Below are 15,658 nucleotides of genomic sequence, written 5' to 3' on the forward strand. Positions count from 1 at the left end.
GGACATGGAGGCAATGATATGACATTCAAAGTCACACATTTAAAAAGTCTTTGATGAGGCACTGTCTTGAAAATGAGCTCAGGATTACAGCTGTTTCTCGATTTTAAGAACAGATTTGTGTTTACATTACATCGAAAGACAAACACTTCTGTTGGAGTTCTTGTCAAAATGCTGTTCTTATGTTATACCATCACTCGACCAGTCATCTGAAAGCTGCATAACTTACCCCAGATGAAAGATCTTCTAAATTGTTATTTGACCCAGAAACACACACAGATCAAATCAGTACATAAAGGCACTGTGTGCACGGTAGCGTGGGCCCTGCAGACCAGTGCATCAGTGTGTAGGCAGAGGAAACACTGGGCTCTGTCAGAGCCTGGTGCCAGTTAATAGAGCAAACAATACCTGCCTCTATGAGGCCATTCCTATCACTTAACACAAGCACCTAAATAGAGTGCTCACAACTCACTGTGATAAACAATGTTAACCTTTGCCCTTCGAGGTACTACATTTTTATCAATATTGTGCTGCATTAAGTGTACAATATCTGTAGAATCCATTTTGAAAGTGATACTGATAAACTGTGTATACTGTATGATAAAATACATAAGAATATATAGAGGGTGACAAATTAAAGGAAAAACCAACATTAAGTGTCTTAGTAAGGTGTTGGGGCACCACGTTCTGGTAGAAAAGCTTCAGTGCTCCATTAGTTCTCCAGGTCTGTAAAACTAGAACAGACCACTGTGAGCTGGATACAAATATTTTACAATAGGATAAAGTCAGTCACTCAAAACAACTTTGTATTGATTTGTTCCCCAATCCAAACCATAACAACAAAACTGCTCCCACAGCATAACCAAGTCACCAGATCTCCTCGCTGTAGGGATCAATGGTTGTGGTTTCACTTTCAATTTGTCACCCATCTGAATATCTGACATACTATTCTGACAGCTGTATGAAGTTCTACTCAACTATTCTGAACAAGTTTGCATTAACACCTTGCATACAGCAGCACAACAAAGAGATCAACTTTCTGCGATCAAGCAGTCAAACAACGTGGGCACTGCAGAGCAAATTTCCTCTTTAGATATTATCACCTTGCAAGTTACAGGAGCATCAGACACAGATGTAGACAGGGTAAAAACATGGTCTCCACACAAATATAGAGACAACACTGGCCATGTGGGAATATAATCATTGGACACAGTGTTGAGGAATCTGCTGATTCTCATGCTCAGGTTCAGGCATCTTTTAATGTGAAACAAGTTTCTATCAAACATTGAAAAGTGTTATTAACAATCATAAAAATCCTATTTATTCATAGCATCTCGTTTGTGCCTTTGCTATGATTCTCCCATAGGTTTTAATGCACTATAATCATTAAACATTCCTTCCTTAAAATGTTTGTTGTCATGCCTGCCATTTCCTTCTGCACATCAGATTTGTTGCAGCACGTTATATGGACATACGCCCAGAAATTGTAATTTGTCATACAGATGTGTACCAGCTGCATGAAAAAAAGCTAAACGCATAAACTAAAATATGAAGCTGGATGTGAAACTACAAGAAGAGCTCTAAAGCTTAATGTGAATATTACTGAATTCAACTGTATTTGTATTTATAACTTCAAATGTGTGCGGGTCTGCAGGACCTGGGTTCTATATGAGAGCAGCACATCAGGGTATCTTGTCTTTGTGCAACTGTCATGCAGCGGGAATCTTTTCGCAACCAAACATTTGTTCAGATCACAACAGGTGCAGGTGGCCTCTGTAGTTTAAGATGTAGTAATTTGTTACAACAGCTGTTGGTGTTTTAGTCGGATTGCAGAAAATAAAACTTCCACTGCTGGCACCACAGTTTTAAAGGCACATGTTGTTTGATTTGGCTTCAATTAATAGGATGGATGCTCTCACTGTTTCCTTACCTGGTCAATGATTGAGTCCAGAGTGCTGAGCAACAGGAAGCCTCGTCCTCTGACCAGGTACTCGCCCAGTGCCACCATGTGACTCTCCTCCTCATCTTCCTCCCGTGCCTCTGCTCTCTGGGCCACCGCACTGCATAGTTGATGTACATCAGTGAGGAACTCCCTCGCCAGTGTGTTACTGGCCCCACTCATGTCTGAGCTACAACAGAAGACAGAAAACATCATAAGACCATGTTAAATTATCCACATGTGTACACACACTCGACAATACTTTGTAGCGTTATGAGACTGTCATTTCTGGGTAACCGTGTGACTTTTAATTCAATACTATAAATCAAAACAAAAAACCCTTACTTTGAAATATGCTTTGCTTCTAGTGTGCTTATGATTGAACTCTTTCAGTAGAGACCTAGTAGATTCTTTGGGTGTACAGGCAAACCCAAGCAGACTTATGTAAGGTTCAAAATTAAGGTTATGGAAGTAACTTATAGAAAAAACAATGAGTTTAGCATTCATCCCACAAAATCACAACACAATAATCACACTGCAGTGATGCTTGAATGCATATTAAGAATTTGGATGGTAGCAGATACTAATATACCACTTGCTGTATCACTTGTTTTCTCTATTCAATTTTAATGCTCACTTACTTTTAAAAAAACAATATCCTTTTAGTGTATGTGATGAGAGTGCGATTGTCAAAGAAAAGAAAGAAAACCATTTTCAAAATTGCAGTTTCATAATAATTGTGCTTGAATTTTGTTTGGGATTTAATCTTTAAATGATATAAAGTGAGAAAAGAAGAAAACAGAAGTTCAGTCACAGTAGTTATTCTGTTATTCTATTATAATGGAAAGGTCTGAAATGCAGTAACATGAAAGAAAAACAGCCAAAGTCAACTCACTTGAAGCTAACAACACTGTGAGGTCTTTACTGCCAGGTTTCTCAAACAATGCTCATCTCAATATGCAAAACAACAGAATGGTCCACCTGTGCAAATTATGGTTAAATATAACAATTCCAACAAAATAAAATAAGCTTTTCAGAGCAGCTCTAAGCTAGTATCTTTATGTCTGCTACAACCACGTGTTGCTCTAAATAAGATATAGGTAGCACCTTATTTAGAGCAACATAACACACACCCGGCACTTTTTCCATCCCTTTTCAGAACAATCCCTATTAGATTCACTTCAACGTGAATTCAAGACATGACCTCAGGACTGAGCCATGATTAATCCAGTCTCACAGTGTTTACATTCACATTGCTGATGTTTTACTGCTGCTCTGATCCAAACTCAAATAACATAACAATAAACACCAGCAGGACTAAGTTACAAAACCTGCCAAAAGCACTTAATTTAAACAACACAAACCCTCTGACACCAGTCTGTGTAACATACATATGTAATAGTCCTTTGCATCTTACCAAATGTTACTGGGCCAAACTGTTTTCTTCCAGTCATCTTGTGTACACTCCAAGTTTGACTGCAGCTCTGCTGGCTCTATCTGCATACCTCCTCACATGACTGCTGACTGAATTTTCTGTTCTGCAGCACAAATTCCATTAAATTGGAATTTCAAATGGAAGCTTTCCAGATTCACAGCAGATCAGCGTATCACATGAAAGCATGTGATGTCACATGGCGAGGGGACTGGTCTTGGGAATACTGACGAGCTTCCAGTGCCCCGTACAAGACCTCTGGAATAAACCATCGATCACAGTAAAAGCCTTTGTATTCTCCACTACAACAACTGGCAGTTGTTTTTTTTTTTAATGGACAAAAAGGCCTACTGGGGATAACTGTAAAAAGCAGCAAAAAGAGACATTTTGTATTTGTGGTTTTTGACCTCTGCAACTTCAAGCTCTTTTAAGTGCCTTCACCTTTACAAATCAATCTTGTATGACCAAGAGCTGCAAAAAGACAGTGATTTATTTAAAGTCTACTATCTCTAAATCAGCTCTTGGTTTTTATCCAGATAGCCTGGCTTCCAAAAAGGTAATTCATTTGTCAAGACTAATTCCATTAAGTTATATATGTGAGAGTTACAAATGAATAATGTGATATTTACATTTCATATGAACTATTTTCTTTTATTTATGGCTGTGCTAATTTTATGCAGAAAGGTTTGCACTTGCTTGAGGAGATTTCTAAAATGGTAAGGCCCACTTCAAAACTACAGGAACGTAGTAATTTGCAGTCTTACATCAGCAGGACTGTTGCAACACCGATGACACAAAGTAGCAAGGAGAAGAAACGCAACAGATTAACATGCTTGCGAGCCACTGAAAAGAAGAGCGTCAGAAGAGGAATATGAAAGAAGATGATGGAGTGAAGATGCTGGAGGAAAGAGAAGGATGCAGCCCAAACAAGCCAATCACAGTCTCTGGTGGTATCAGTTACGCCTGCATACACCTTGATGTATAGATCTGTATACATAGATACTTCAGCTTTAGTCTGGCTGAAACATGTCGGTCCAATAAATGGAGCATATTTAGGACACAGGTCACCCTCAAACAGGCCACATACACACATAAAAGGCTTTGACATGCTATTAGCGAGTATGACCACCTCCCTACTCAAACTAGCACATGATCACAACTGTTTTTTTTTTTTATCTTATCCACTACACATGGCAGTGAGTAGTTTCGTGATAAGAGTGATACGGACTCTGGAGGAGCAGATAAAATCACCAGAATAAAAAAAGAAGTGAAAATCATCTGTCTGAGTTACTGTGCGTCAGTGAACCACTACAGCCCTCCTATGTCGGGTTTGACATCCTAACATTGCAATACCTACTGTAATTTATAGTAATGCTTGTGATTGAATTTATTATCAAATACACACATATAGCACAAGATTAGATTAAAAGGCAAATTTTGATCAAACAGCTCATTCTGCATTTTCATCTACAAAGACTAAAACACACTTAATCAACTCCAGGCTAGGAAACATGAATTTTACAAATGTACTACCAAATTAGGCCCAATGCGTTCAAAACAAACAGCTACCGTACTTACAGTTCGGTCAGCATTGCTGAGAAATGTAGAAAAATTCAACAGAGCATAACGCAATAAAAACTCAACTGTTTTTTTCCCCCTAGACAGTCTTCGCTCGTCAGCTATTAAATTACCATTATTTTACAGAATTGCTTCACCAGCTTTGTCCTCTCTGTCCTTTCATCTCTACAACAAGAAAGTGATTAGAAACTTAGTAAACAGAGATAATGGTTTCCTTGATATCTTGCCACTGCAAAACACTTCTCTCTGCTCCAGACCTCAAATTTTGTGTTTCCCCTCAGGCCAATTATCGTGATGTTCTTCACTCTGACTGAGTGGAGGCTTTGTTCAGCTCTGTCCTCTTCTGTGTGGAACGCATTAGATAATATTCAAATATTGTCTGGGTGAAACCCACAAACTCATAGTCAGGATTGCTGTGTACACTAAACTTTTAATAGAGTGTCATAGAGACGAGCTAGAATAATGTCATGAAGATGAATGTTTTTTCCTGTATAGAGGAATTTTTTTGGAGCCACCCTAGGAGGTTATAGATGCCCACCATCCGCCAAAAAACAGATGTCAAGCAGGGCCAAAGGAAAATCACTGGCACCAAAATAATAAAATGACTATGGCAACAATAAATATAAATACAAATATAAATATAAATCTTAACAAGTTTCGTTACTTAGGTTTTCATTTGCTCAGGCATGATGGACAGTCTTGTTTATCAAATACGGCCGATAATAACAAGAAAATGAATAGACTTCTAAGGTACTGATCTGCCTTTACTGTACATGGAACGATTCATGCTTACTGCTATCACCAACCAAAAGACCGATTCTGAGACAGGAAAGACCCTGCCACTGCATCAGTACATCTGACTCTACTACAAACAACACAATATTAAGGATGTGTGCACAAAAAATGGATTTTGTTCACTGTGGTAGTTTTACTCTCTTTTATTTAGCTGAACTTAAATCTGTTTGTAGAAATTTTGATAAGTTGTGTTTGCTGTTTGTAAATGAAAACGTTCATGATTTTTTAAAACTGTGGTTTCAGATGGATATCAAATGAAGCTCTTTGAAAAACACAAGTTTCAGAAATTAATATTTATGTATGTTCTGTCCTATAATCACTACAAATTTGCACTTTTAAAAGCTTTTTTGCAGCACCGTATCCATATTCATATTTATAAGAGCTGTTAGATTAATCTCTGGTCATGTCCCTGCAGCATTATGAACACTGAAAGCTTCCTCATTTTCTGACAATTTAAAACAATCTATAAACAAACAGTTCAATTTCTGCAGCATCGGTTATCCAAATGCTTTAACATTGCACATAAAAGCTCCACGTATTAAAAAACTGAACGCTCAGTAGTTGATCTCAGAGAGCAAAACATTAAACTGCATTAAACCCTTTTTTTTTTTTTTTTTTTTTTAAACAAGAACTTTATTTTAAGCATTTTAACCAAAAAACCCCATTCAAACTAATCGCTTTTCAGCTGAAGGAAGACATGGCTCACAAATGCTAATGCACCTACTTAATTCTAGGTAGTGTGTGTGTGTGTGTGACTTATTTACACTCAAAAGAATACAAACAAGAGACACTAGAGGCTCCTAATGCCCCACAATTTTCCTCATCAATATGGAAATCTATGCAGTAAGGTACTCCAAAAGCTAATGCACCATGATTACATAATGCCCGCAACCTCTACTACAGTGGCAAGACAGGAAATTCTGAAAACAAAATCTGTCATTTCTGAAGTTTTTTAATGTTCTGAATGAATCTAATTCTGTTTGATTTACTGTTGATAGTGTTGTCTTAAAGGTGTTGCAGTAAAACAACCTATTTAAAAGACTGGAGCTCATTATACACTAAGGTTTTAGTCACCCTAAGGGAGACAAAATCTTCATTACAGATCATTTAATAAGCGAGCGCGCTGATGAGATGAGAGCTTACCAGAATTTCAGTGCATCTTTGGTGCTGTGGTTGGGGTGGTGCTGCACGTAGTGGAAGAGACAGAGGAAATTCTCCAGACTCTGAAGGCTGACCTGGTAAGAGACAGTGACACAAAAATGAGGCACAAGAGTAGCAACACGAATCAAAGTCAGATTTCTACTTATGCGAAAATAAAGAGGAAATGAAATGAATGCACTCCACAAAAACATTTCCTTTTTACTTGACAACTCATTGTGATGTTACTGTAGATCATTTTAAGGTTTTACGTGATTGTAAATGATGGCACAGTCAATTATATAGTGGTGTACGAGCCCCTAATGTCATTACGTGAGACTATTGCTTCAATATTGATTTTCCAGGTCAGACAAAGTGCAACAAGACAGTATATTATATTTCCCCTCTCTAACCTGCCAATACAAAAGGACTGGAACCAAAGAGCCCCATTTTCTTCTTTACTCATTTAATACAAAAAAAATAGTTATCAGAACCTGAAAGCGAATTGTAGATACATCACTGTGCATATATTTCCTAGGGCGATTCTGTCCAAACTCCCCCAACTCATGATCAAAGTAAATCATCATTACTTTGAATAATACGCAATGCACAAAGCAGCAATTTAAAATCAGTGATACAAAGAATAGTACTGGAGAATCTCACAATCTGAGGAAACAAAGACCACATAAAGAGGAAAGTCAGACTTGTCACAGTGCAGCCGTCGGAACCTGACCACAGAACGAGACTCTCTCATCAGAGCTGGCAAACCAACTGGGGCTTGTTTAAACACTGAGAAAAGCCACCTGACTGCTTTTAACTGTATTACTGCTTATAGGGTAGTGTGTTAATACCTTCCCGGCAGACGTGCGAGTCACTAAGCCAGCGTACTGCCATCCCTCACACCACAACAGAGCTACCTTTACACCTCTGTTAATCTGACACCACTGACTGGATTCATTCAGGCAACGCTGATCCCTGACTGATGTGGCTGCCCTGAGTGTCTGGGTCATGAAGCCAAAGACACCACACAGCACCAATCATATTACAAGCAGTCTGACGTATGATGGCACGAGCAGGATACTGAGAGGATGGAAACAACCTGAAAGGATAAAATTCACTGAAATATGAGGACATATACCATTTGTCTTTATTCTGAAGAGTAAGTGTCAAAATGATGCAATGTCTATAGTAACGCAACATTTATGTAAAGATACTCTTCTTATCGTCAACATATTTCAGTAAATTACAAAGTTCAATCAAATCAACTTGATGGTGAGGCTTTTCTCCTCCCAACCCTGAGATCCTACCAAAATGTAGCCTCACCAATTCGCTATTAGACAAAAAATAAAGACATTTGGATCATCAAAGCATACAAGGTGACTGACATCATATTGTGTTGAGTTCTTGATAAATAATACTGCTATAAAATAATGTGTTTACAAGGGCTGGACCCGAATATCCGAATATTTGGTCGTGACGGTGGTATCCAAATATTTATTTTGAGATCCAAATATTCAGATTCCACCCGATTCTACTGCTGAATTTTGGTGAAAAAGACACAATGTAAACATAGGTTTTGCATGTTTACGAGGAAACTCTACAGACATTGAATTTTTTTTCTTGCTTGAAGAAGATTGTACAATTTTACTTTAGAAGTCTTCAACAAAGATTACAGTGTTTTCTTCTTCTTTTTTTTTTAAAGTATGCCAGAATTCATTTGCTTCATGGACTCCCTGCAAAAAACGGACACAGTGATATTTTTGTATGATAAAATTACAGCACATCATTTAGCTGCACAAATCCAGCTCCATTTTTTAATCTATTATCACATTCCTAAGAGTGCAAAGTGACAAAAACGAAAAGCAAGTGAAGTCAAACACTCCTTTGTTGATTGCAGTAACAGTGTATTGACTACTTTCAGTAGTGATTTTATCGCTCAGTGTGACTGCGGACTCATTTCTACTGCATGGTATGATTCGACTTAACTCACTCCTGTAAGGTTTTCTACTGCGGGTCGTACCTGTTACCTTCTTTTGTTGTCGTTTTGTATGTAGAATATTCAGCTTCTCTGACTAATAAGCATCACAACCAGCCACATAACCTGTATTTTGTTAGTGGAATAAACCTTTACAATCAGAGTAGTGACTATTATTTCTGTGTTTGTATCACTATTAAGTGATCACAGCAGTTTCACTATGCGATGATGATCAAGAATCCCACCTACGTTGAGGGAGTCCTGTCTGCAGTGGAAAACAGAGTAGAAAGAAGTACATAGCAACAAATGTGAGTGAAGTCAAGTCAAATTGAGTCGTACCCTGAAGTGGAAATGAGGCCAAACACCAGAGGGGAAACTCTCAGATCAGTTATTTAGGTACTGGCTGTTTTGTCGCCCCTCAGCTTTTGCTGCTAAGGTGAGGACTGGGACTGAGGCTACACTTCTGGGAAACCCACCTATGCTGTACATTTAGGTGGTGAATCAACTTCCTTCCTGTGTCACAACTGTTAAGTTATTTACTTAAAGTGGTTTACTAAGTCAAGTTTGATTTGTCACAGGATTAAAAAAATGCACATATTTATGCCAAGTAACCATAAGTACTAGATGATGATGAAGGTGCAGAGTTGACCACACTCACCGGGGTCAGGGAGGGGCAGGGAGGGTGACACTTCAACAGCTGAGGCAACAACCCACCCAAGCAGTGATGTGATGGGTGGGTGGGTAGGTGGGTGTGGGTCACTGCACATCAGGGGGCTGGACAACATCATACACAGGAGACGGGGCGGGGGAAGGAAGAAACAGAAATGCATGGATCATGAGAGAGACAGGAAAGGACAGGGGAAAACATGAAAGCTGACGAGAACATAAAAGTGAAAGAAATACCGGTAAATGCAGCAACAGATGAGAGCAAAGATAAACAGGGGGTCGTGATTGGCAGGAGATCGAAGCTTCAAGGTTGCCAAAACTGTTATTAGTTTAATAAATAAGCCCTGAAGCAATGCTTGAGCTGTGTGTTCACTCTGTTAAATTAATCTCCTAGAATGAGTGTTTAAAATGACTTGGTGTGTCCTTGTGTTATCTGTGTACCTGCGTTGTGGTCGTACTCCTCATATGGGAAAGGGAAACTGAATGGTTCAAGATAACGCTAATTTCCCAGCAATGGGTTTGTTTTTTCCTCCGAGGCTCTAATCCAATATTACAATGCACTCGGCCTCAACCAGGCAGGATTGATAATGGAGAGACTGCCAATACCGATTAATACAGCTTAGGAGGGAAATCAACAGTTCACCAAGCTCAGTGAACGCATTTCTGGAAACAAAAGGAAAGCTTTGACCTTTCTTCTGCAATGATCAATTGCTTCATTCACTCATTTGTCATATAGACAAACACACCTATGCTATCCGAGAGGGTTAAGACATACTGCTATAGATTAATTCCACTTGTATGTCAAGGGCTCTTATTTCTAGTAATTTTGTAGCTTGGTGACAGAAGAATTCAGTTTAAAATCATCAATAAGGTGATGTCAACCTTTTCCTTTGCTGTTCCCTTGTAGATTAAGATTAATTCAGTAAATGTAAATACATTTAAGCTGGATAATATGACACAAACAACATGGATTCCCTCCGGAATTGGGTAAAACAACAATACTTCCTTACTCTATTTTGCATGAGAGGAAAAGGCCTGTTTGAAAACTGAAACCCTGAATTTTCTTAATTGCTCGGATACAGTGGCAGTGACCTGTGTCTTAATCCAACGTGGAGATCATGGGAGACCGAGTCATGGGAGTCTGATGGCTGAGTCACTCATGCTGGTACAGACTTTCCTCTCAAGCTCTCTTTGGATAATTGGGTAGACTACAACTTGGCAGCTGCAGTGAAAGCGATGTGATCCTGTCCTCATGAGAGAGGACGTGGGGCGTTGGTTATGCAATGTTTTTTCCGCTTTCAGATCCCTACTGATCTAATTTGACATTTGGGTGATGAGCATCATGAGGAGACCCTAACGTTGCAAATTTCCTCACAAACTTTGAGTCAGAGAGCAGAGTAGCTTCACAAAACACCATAAATAACCGTGAAGTTTTTTTTTCCATTAAGACACACACAAAATGTCAGCAGGTCACAAACAAAAGCATGCTTGTGTTTTTGCCAGTGTCAGGTCCACCCTGTCACAAGCAGTGACCTTTATCCGAGCATCGCCACTGTGCAGGAAATGAAAATGTGTTACCATGTGAATAATCTGTTTCATTGTTTTCATTACAGGGAGGCTGCGTGTAAGCTGGTGTTGGTCAAAATTACAACCCAAACATCCTGCTCTGACCTCTCTCTTCCCCAGTGCCCTGAGAGACTGTGTTTTTGAGGAGCAATCTGACTTAATAACATGTCACTGGGTGGAAAAAAGCTGAGCCAGAGCATTGGTTGAGGTCTGACTCAACCCAGAACCAGAGACATGAATTATTCATCCATTCAGCCAATCGTTTGGAACAGCCCTGGAGACCAGGGTGAGTAGGAGTTAGACTGAAACTAAGGGCGGAACAATAAATACAGATGTGAAACAAGTTCTATGGTCAGCCAGCAAGCAACTTCACTAAAGGCACCGTGGAAAATAAAGTCAGAACAGAACAGACTCCAAATCATGAAAGTGACACTGCATAAAGTTAAAAACACAACGGTCTATGGTAAATGTAGTGTGATGATCACAAGACAGAGTGATCGGAGCTTGACTGCATGATGGTGATGTTTACATAGTAAAATCTTAGCCATGGTGACTTTGCTACAAAAATATAATAGCAAACTACTGAGGAATAAATAGGGCCAAACATTTCTTCTGTAAAGTTTTAGCTATATATGATTTTGGAAAAGCAGGTTGGTTTTGAAAGAGAAGGTTTTAGTGTAACCCTCATTTATCACTTGAGGTTTGGAATTAGTAACCCTGAAAACAACTATGATGAGAAATCTGCAGCCTGCGTCTCATCTGGTTGGCATTTTTAAGTTAATTAGATTATTTCAGAAATACACCAAAAATGCACTGAAGCAGTTGTTTCCAGCTGATATCAAGTCAAGTGCAGTTGTATGCCTGTCATGTGTGCGTTGCTCAGAAATTGGGCTAGTTTAGTTCATGAATATTATTACATTTCATACTTTTGAGAAGCATATGCATTCACGAATAAACAAGGGTTAAATGCAAACATTACTTTGCAGATGTATGCCTTGAAACAAGTGGTGGTTATGGGCCATTTAGTGTCATCCAGCCTCGAAAAGAAAATAATATCATGAATAATATTTCCATTTAACTAGACTGCTGCATGAAAATTACAAGAGAAACCGATTAATGTAGCAATTACTTTTTCCCACTTTACTGTGCTCTCAGTTGCTCGGATGTGGAATTTGATCCATACACATTATCGTTAACTGCTTTAGATAGATAAAGCAGTTATACACATTTACAGATGACCTTGCTCGAGAAACTGCACAGCAAAACATCTTAGTTAATACATTTATGGAACGATGAGTACAGCACCGTCTTCAACCAAAATATCAAAGAAATAAAGTATAGTGCACATCCGTCTCACATTGTTCTGTCCTGACAAGCCAAATAATTCACATTAGGGATGGAGTGAAAGCAGCCCTGCCATCTTTACTCCCTCTTTAGTATTCACTACATTTTGCCTTATGCTTTGCTCGACAAGTTTAATCTTCTTTAGACAAGGATTCAGGGCTTTACCACAGAAGGAATGTGAAGCGGAGAACAGAGCTTGGAAAGGTAATGACAAGTAACGTGGGTGGAATATGTGACCAGGGTTGTCCTCTTTCAGAAAATCACTAAATTTAATCAGCTTTACACACAAGTTTCAGACACTGAGAGACACTGCATAGACAATGGTCAATTAAAGCAAAGCATATCAGGATTATGAACCACCAAAAACATGACTGATGTTAGAGTAGCGACAGAACAATACTTACAACATGAGTCCAGATTTGTCAGCCAATTTTATGCAAAGTTAAACCCAACCACAGATAACACTAGTCCACGACTGTAACTGATTTGTCTGACCGAATTTGAAGTCATGTTAACCCAGCAAGGATCATTTACCTACAGCTCCTTGACACCAAAAGACAGAAAAAGTGAAGTGATATACACACTTCACTTTGCAGTTTTGAAAACATCCTGTTACCTCATAATGAAACTGAACAATCTACAAGCAACACAACCTAGTCTCCTGCTTGGCTCCCAGCCAGGCAACCATTCTCCTAAATGGACTCTGCTCATCAAGATGCAGAGAGACTGGACAGAATGGAAAGTGTCCCCCAGATACTTTGATGCAAGTGTGCCCGAGGATAATATCCACTGTAGCAGAACACACCAATACGGCAGTTTTGGCTCTATAAAGGAAGAAATTCTAAAGAATGGAAAAAGGCTTAAAGCCAGTAATCCTGTTATACTGAAGGTCTAATACAAATGCACTTACTTAACTAAAAGCCATTGTGATTACAGTGGATTCTATATGTTAATTACAGATATCTAAGGGGCCTTACTGCACAGTGAATATACACTAAGTACCAGGGGTGGGTGTGACAAGCAGGAAAGTGAATCATTGCCTTCGTTCATAAGCAGACCTTGGCAGATCCACCTAAACAGTTTGCTTCAAGCTGCTGAGACTGTACTTTCTTTTGACTCCAAAAAAATACTTGAGGAAGTAAAAGAATCTTTTTTCTGACCTTTCTGCTCTCTCAGAACAGGATCTGCTGACAATGAAGTCACAAGAGAAAACAAAGAGGTGAAGACTGAGGTCAGGTTTAACCAATCTACCAATGCTGGCCTTGGTCAGAAATATCAGTGTGAGATTAATCATGGCAGAAATGAAGACAGAAAGCAGAGAGATGGCTGACAATAATAAAAAACAAGGAAGTAGTGGGTAGAGGCTACAGTCTACTGGTATTTTCACACCTTTTTTTTGTTGTACTATCTTATTGATTGCTGCAGGAGAAGGTGTCCGTTTGCATTCCAAGTCTCGCTGTTAAGTGCGATCACAGAATTGGATGCTCTGTATCCAATAGGTGGTCCATGAGGCAGGGTAGAGCCGTGCTGCCGTTGGACATTTCTCATGATCACTTTGTCATGTTTACCTGTATACTGACTCCTACAAATAGAAGACATCACTTTGGGTGAGGTGGTAGGAACAGACAGTACACACTTGTGCACTGATGGGATTAAAGTCAAGAAAAAATATAATTTCCAAGTATGCAACAGCATCCATGTGAGTGCTGCAGGCTGTCAGTGTGTGTCCCCATCAGGTTCAATCAGGAGGGAAAGCTACAGTATGAGCAAACTGGAGAGTACAGCTGTGCTCACTTAACCATCTTTCTGCATCTCATACACACTAATACACACGCAGATCCGCACAACACTTTGATCACTGCGAAGTTGACAGGTGGAGGAGCAAACACAGGCGTCCCAGGGGACTCGTCACAACAAAAGTGACATAAAAAGTTACCATTAATAGAAAGGCAGAGTCTGCTTGGTGCAGCCAAAAGTGTTATTACTATGGCAACTGAGAAAAAGCCAGAACCAATTCCACAGCTGATATCCCTAATGCAGACCAAAGTGATTAACAAAGCAACGAAGCATTGCACTCCACCACCGAGATGATGATTATAGAGGAAGTCATTATTTCCAAGAAAGAAAGAAAAAACCCTACAGGCTTTCTCAGCACTCATTAGCTTTAAAAATGATAGTAGGACTGTCTTTAAAAGGACAAATCGTACATGATACATCAGACGTAATGGACTAACATTATGGCTAAATCAGCTCATCTATGTGTGTGTGTGTGTGTGTGTGTGCAGGGTGGATCACACTTATCCCTGCAGTCTGATCCTAATCCAAGTCTCGTGATCTGGCTGCTGTTCGCTCTCTGACAGGAGGAGGGGGATGAAAAGTGCTGCAGAAGAGGCCTGACAGAGATTTGAAAACCGCTGCCGCAAAACTGACAGTGTATTTCCACAATGCTAACAACAAAAAATGCCTGTGATTTACACCTGCCTCCACCTCTGTGTGGTGACTCATTGCTGGGGCTGCTGGGCCTGCTTGTGCTGCGTGACGTTCTGGGGAAACTCAAGGATCTTGAACAGATTTAGGGCATGTCCCAAACAATGTGGCAATTCATTTTCTTGGACAGTTACTTTTACTGTCCATTCAACCCTGGCGGTAGAATGACACATACTGAGTGACTCTCCACCCTGTGGTTACGTCCTTAAACAATCATAGACCATATAATTCTGCACAAAAGTCACTTTGCAAAAGGCTCTCTATTGTCGCTGACCTCAGAACAGCTGAGACCAAGAAAGAAAGTCATGTGGCCAGGATAAAAGAATGTGTTTGAGCAATGTTTTCTATTGTCGGATAATATTACCTCATTACACATTTTATCAAGATTGAGATCCAATACGGGCACTATCATCCCGCAGCTGTTGATGCAGTAAAGATATCGTACTACATAAAGCAAATTAAAAAGTAAATTCAGGGAGTGAATGTCACATTCTGCATATCCAGCTTTTGCAACACACACATGACCACAATAACGACTTGCCCTCTATCAGAAAAATGAAGATACATTCAACTGTATTCAGGCCTTTCCAATAAAAATTTCAATCTCAAAGCTTTTTTTCCAGGACTACTGATGTGTTGTTCCATAAAAGTAAGCATCACCAGGAAAAGACCCCTGAACTGAGCCCGTATCACAAAGGTGTCCTGCCAAAAAGTGATCATCTGCCAAAAACTGTTTCGGTGC

The 15,658-nt window shown here is 39.4% G+C and overlaps 1 protein-coding gene across 3 annotated transcripts in view; it reads right to left on the reverse strand.

The window, feature by feature from the left end:
• lyst (lysosomal trafficking regulator) overlaps positions 1–15,658 on the reverse strand; it is a 59,222-nt gene that overhangs the window by 42,298 nt on the left and 1,266 nt on the right. For all 3 annotated transcript variants that reach the window (XM_055018609.1, XM_055018608.1, XM_055018610.1), the window contains exons 3-4: positions 6,885–6,976; positions 1,928–2,126 (exon numbers count right to left, since the gene is read on the reverse strand). In XM_055018609.1, the coding sequence (XP_054874584.1) occupies positions 1,928–2,126; positions 6,885–6,976 (291 nt within the window). The remainder of the gene's footprint in view (positions 1–1,927; positions 2,127–6,884; positions 6,977–15,658) is intronic.

The sequence above is a fragment of the Amphiprion ocellaris genome, chromosome 16 (genome assembly GCF_022539595.1).
Source record: "Amphiprion ocellaris isolate individual 3 ecotype Okinawa chromosome 16, ASM2253959v1, whole genome shotgun sequence".
NCBI classification, from domain to species: Eukaryota; Metazoa; Chordata; class Actinopteri; family Pomacentridae; genus Amphiprion; species Amphiprion ocellaris.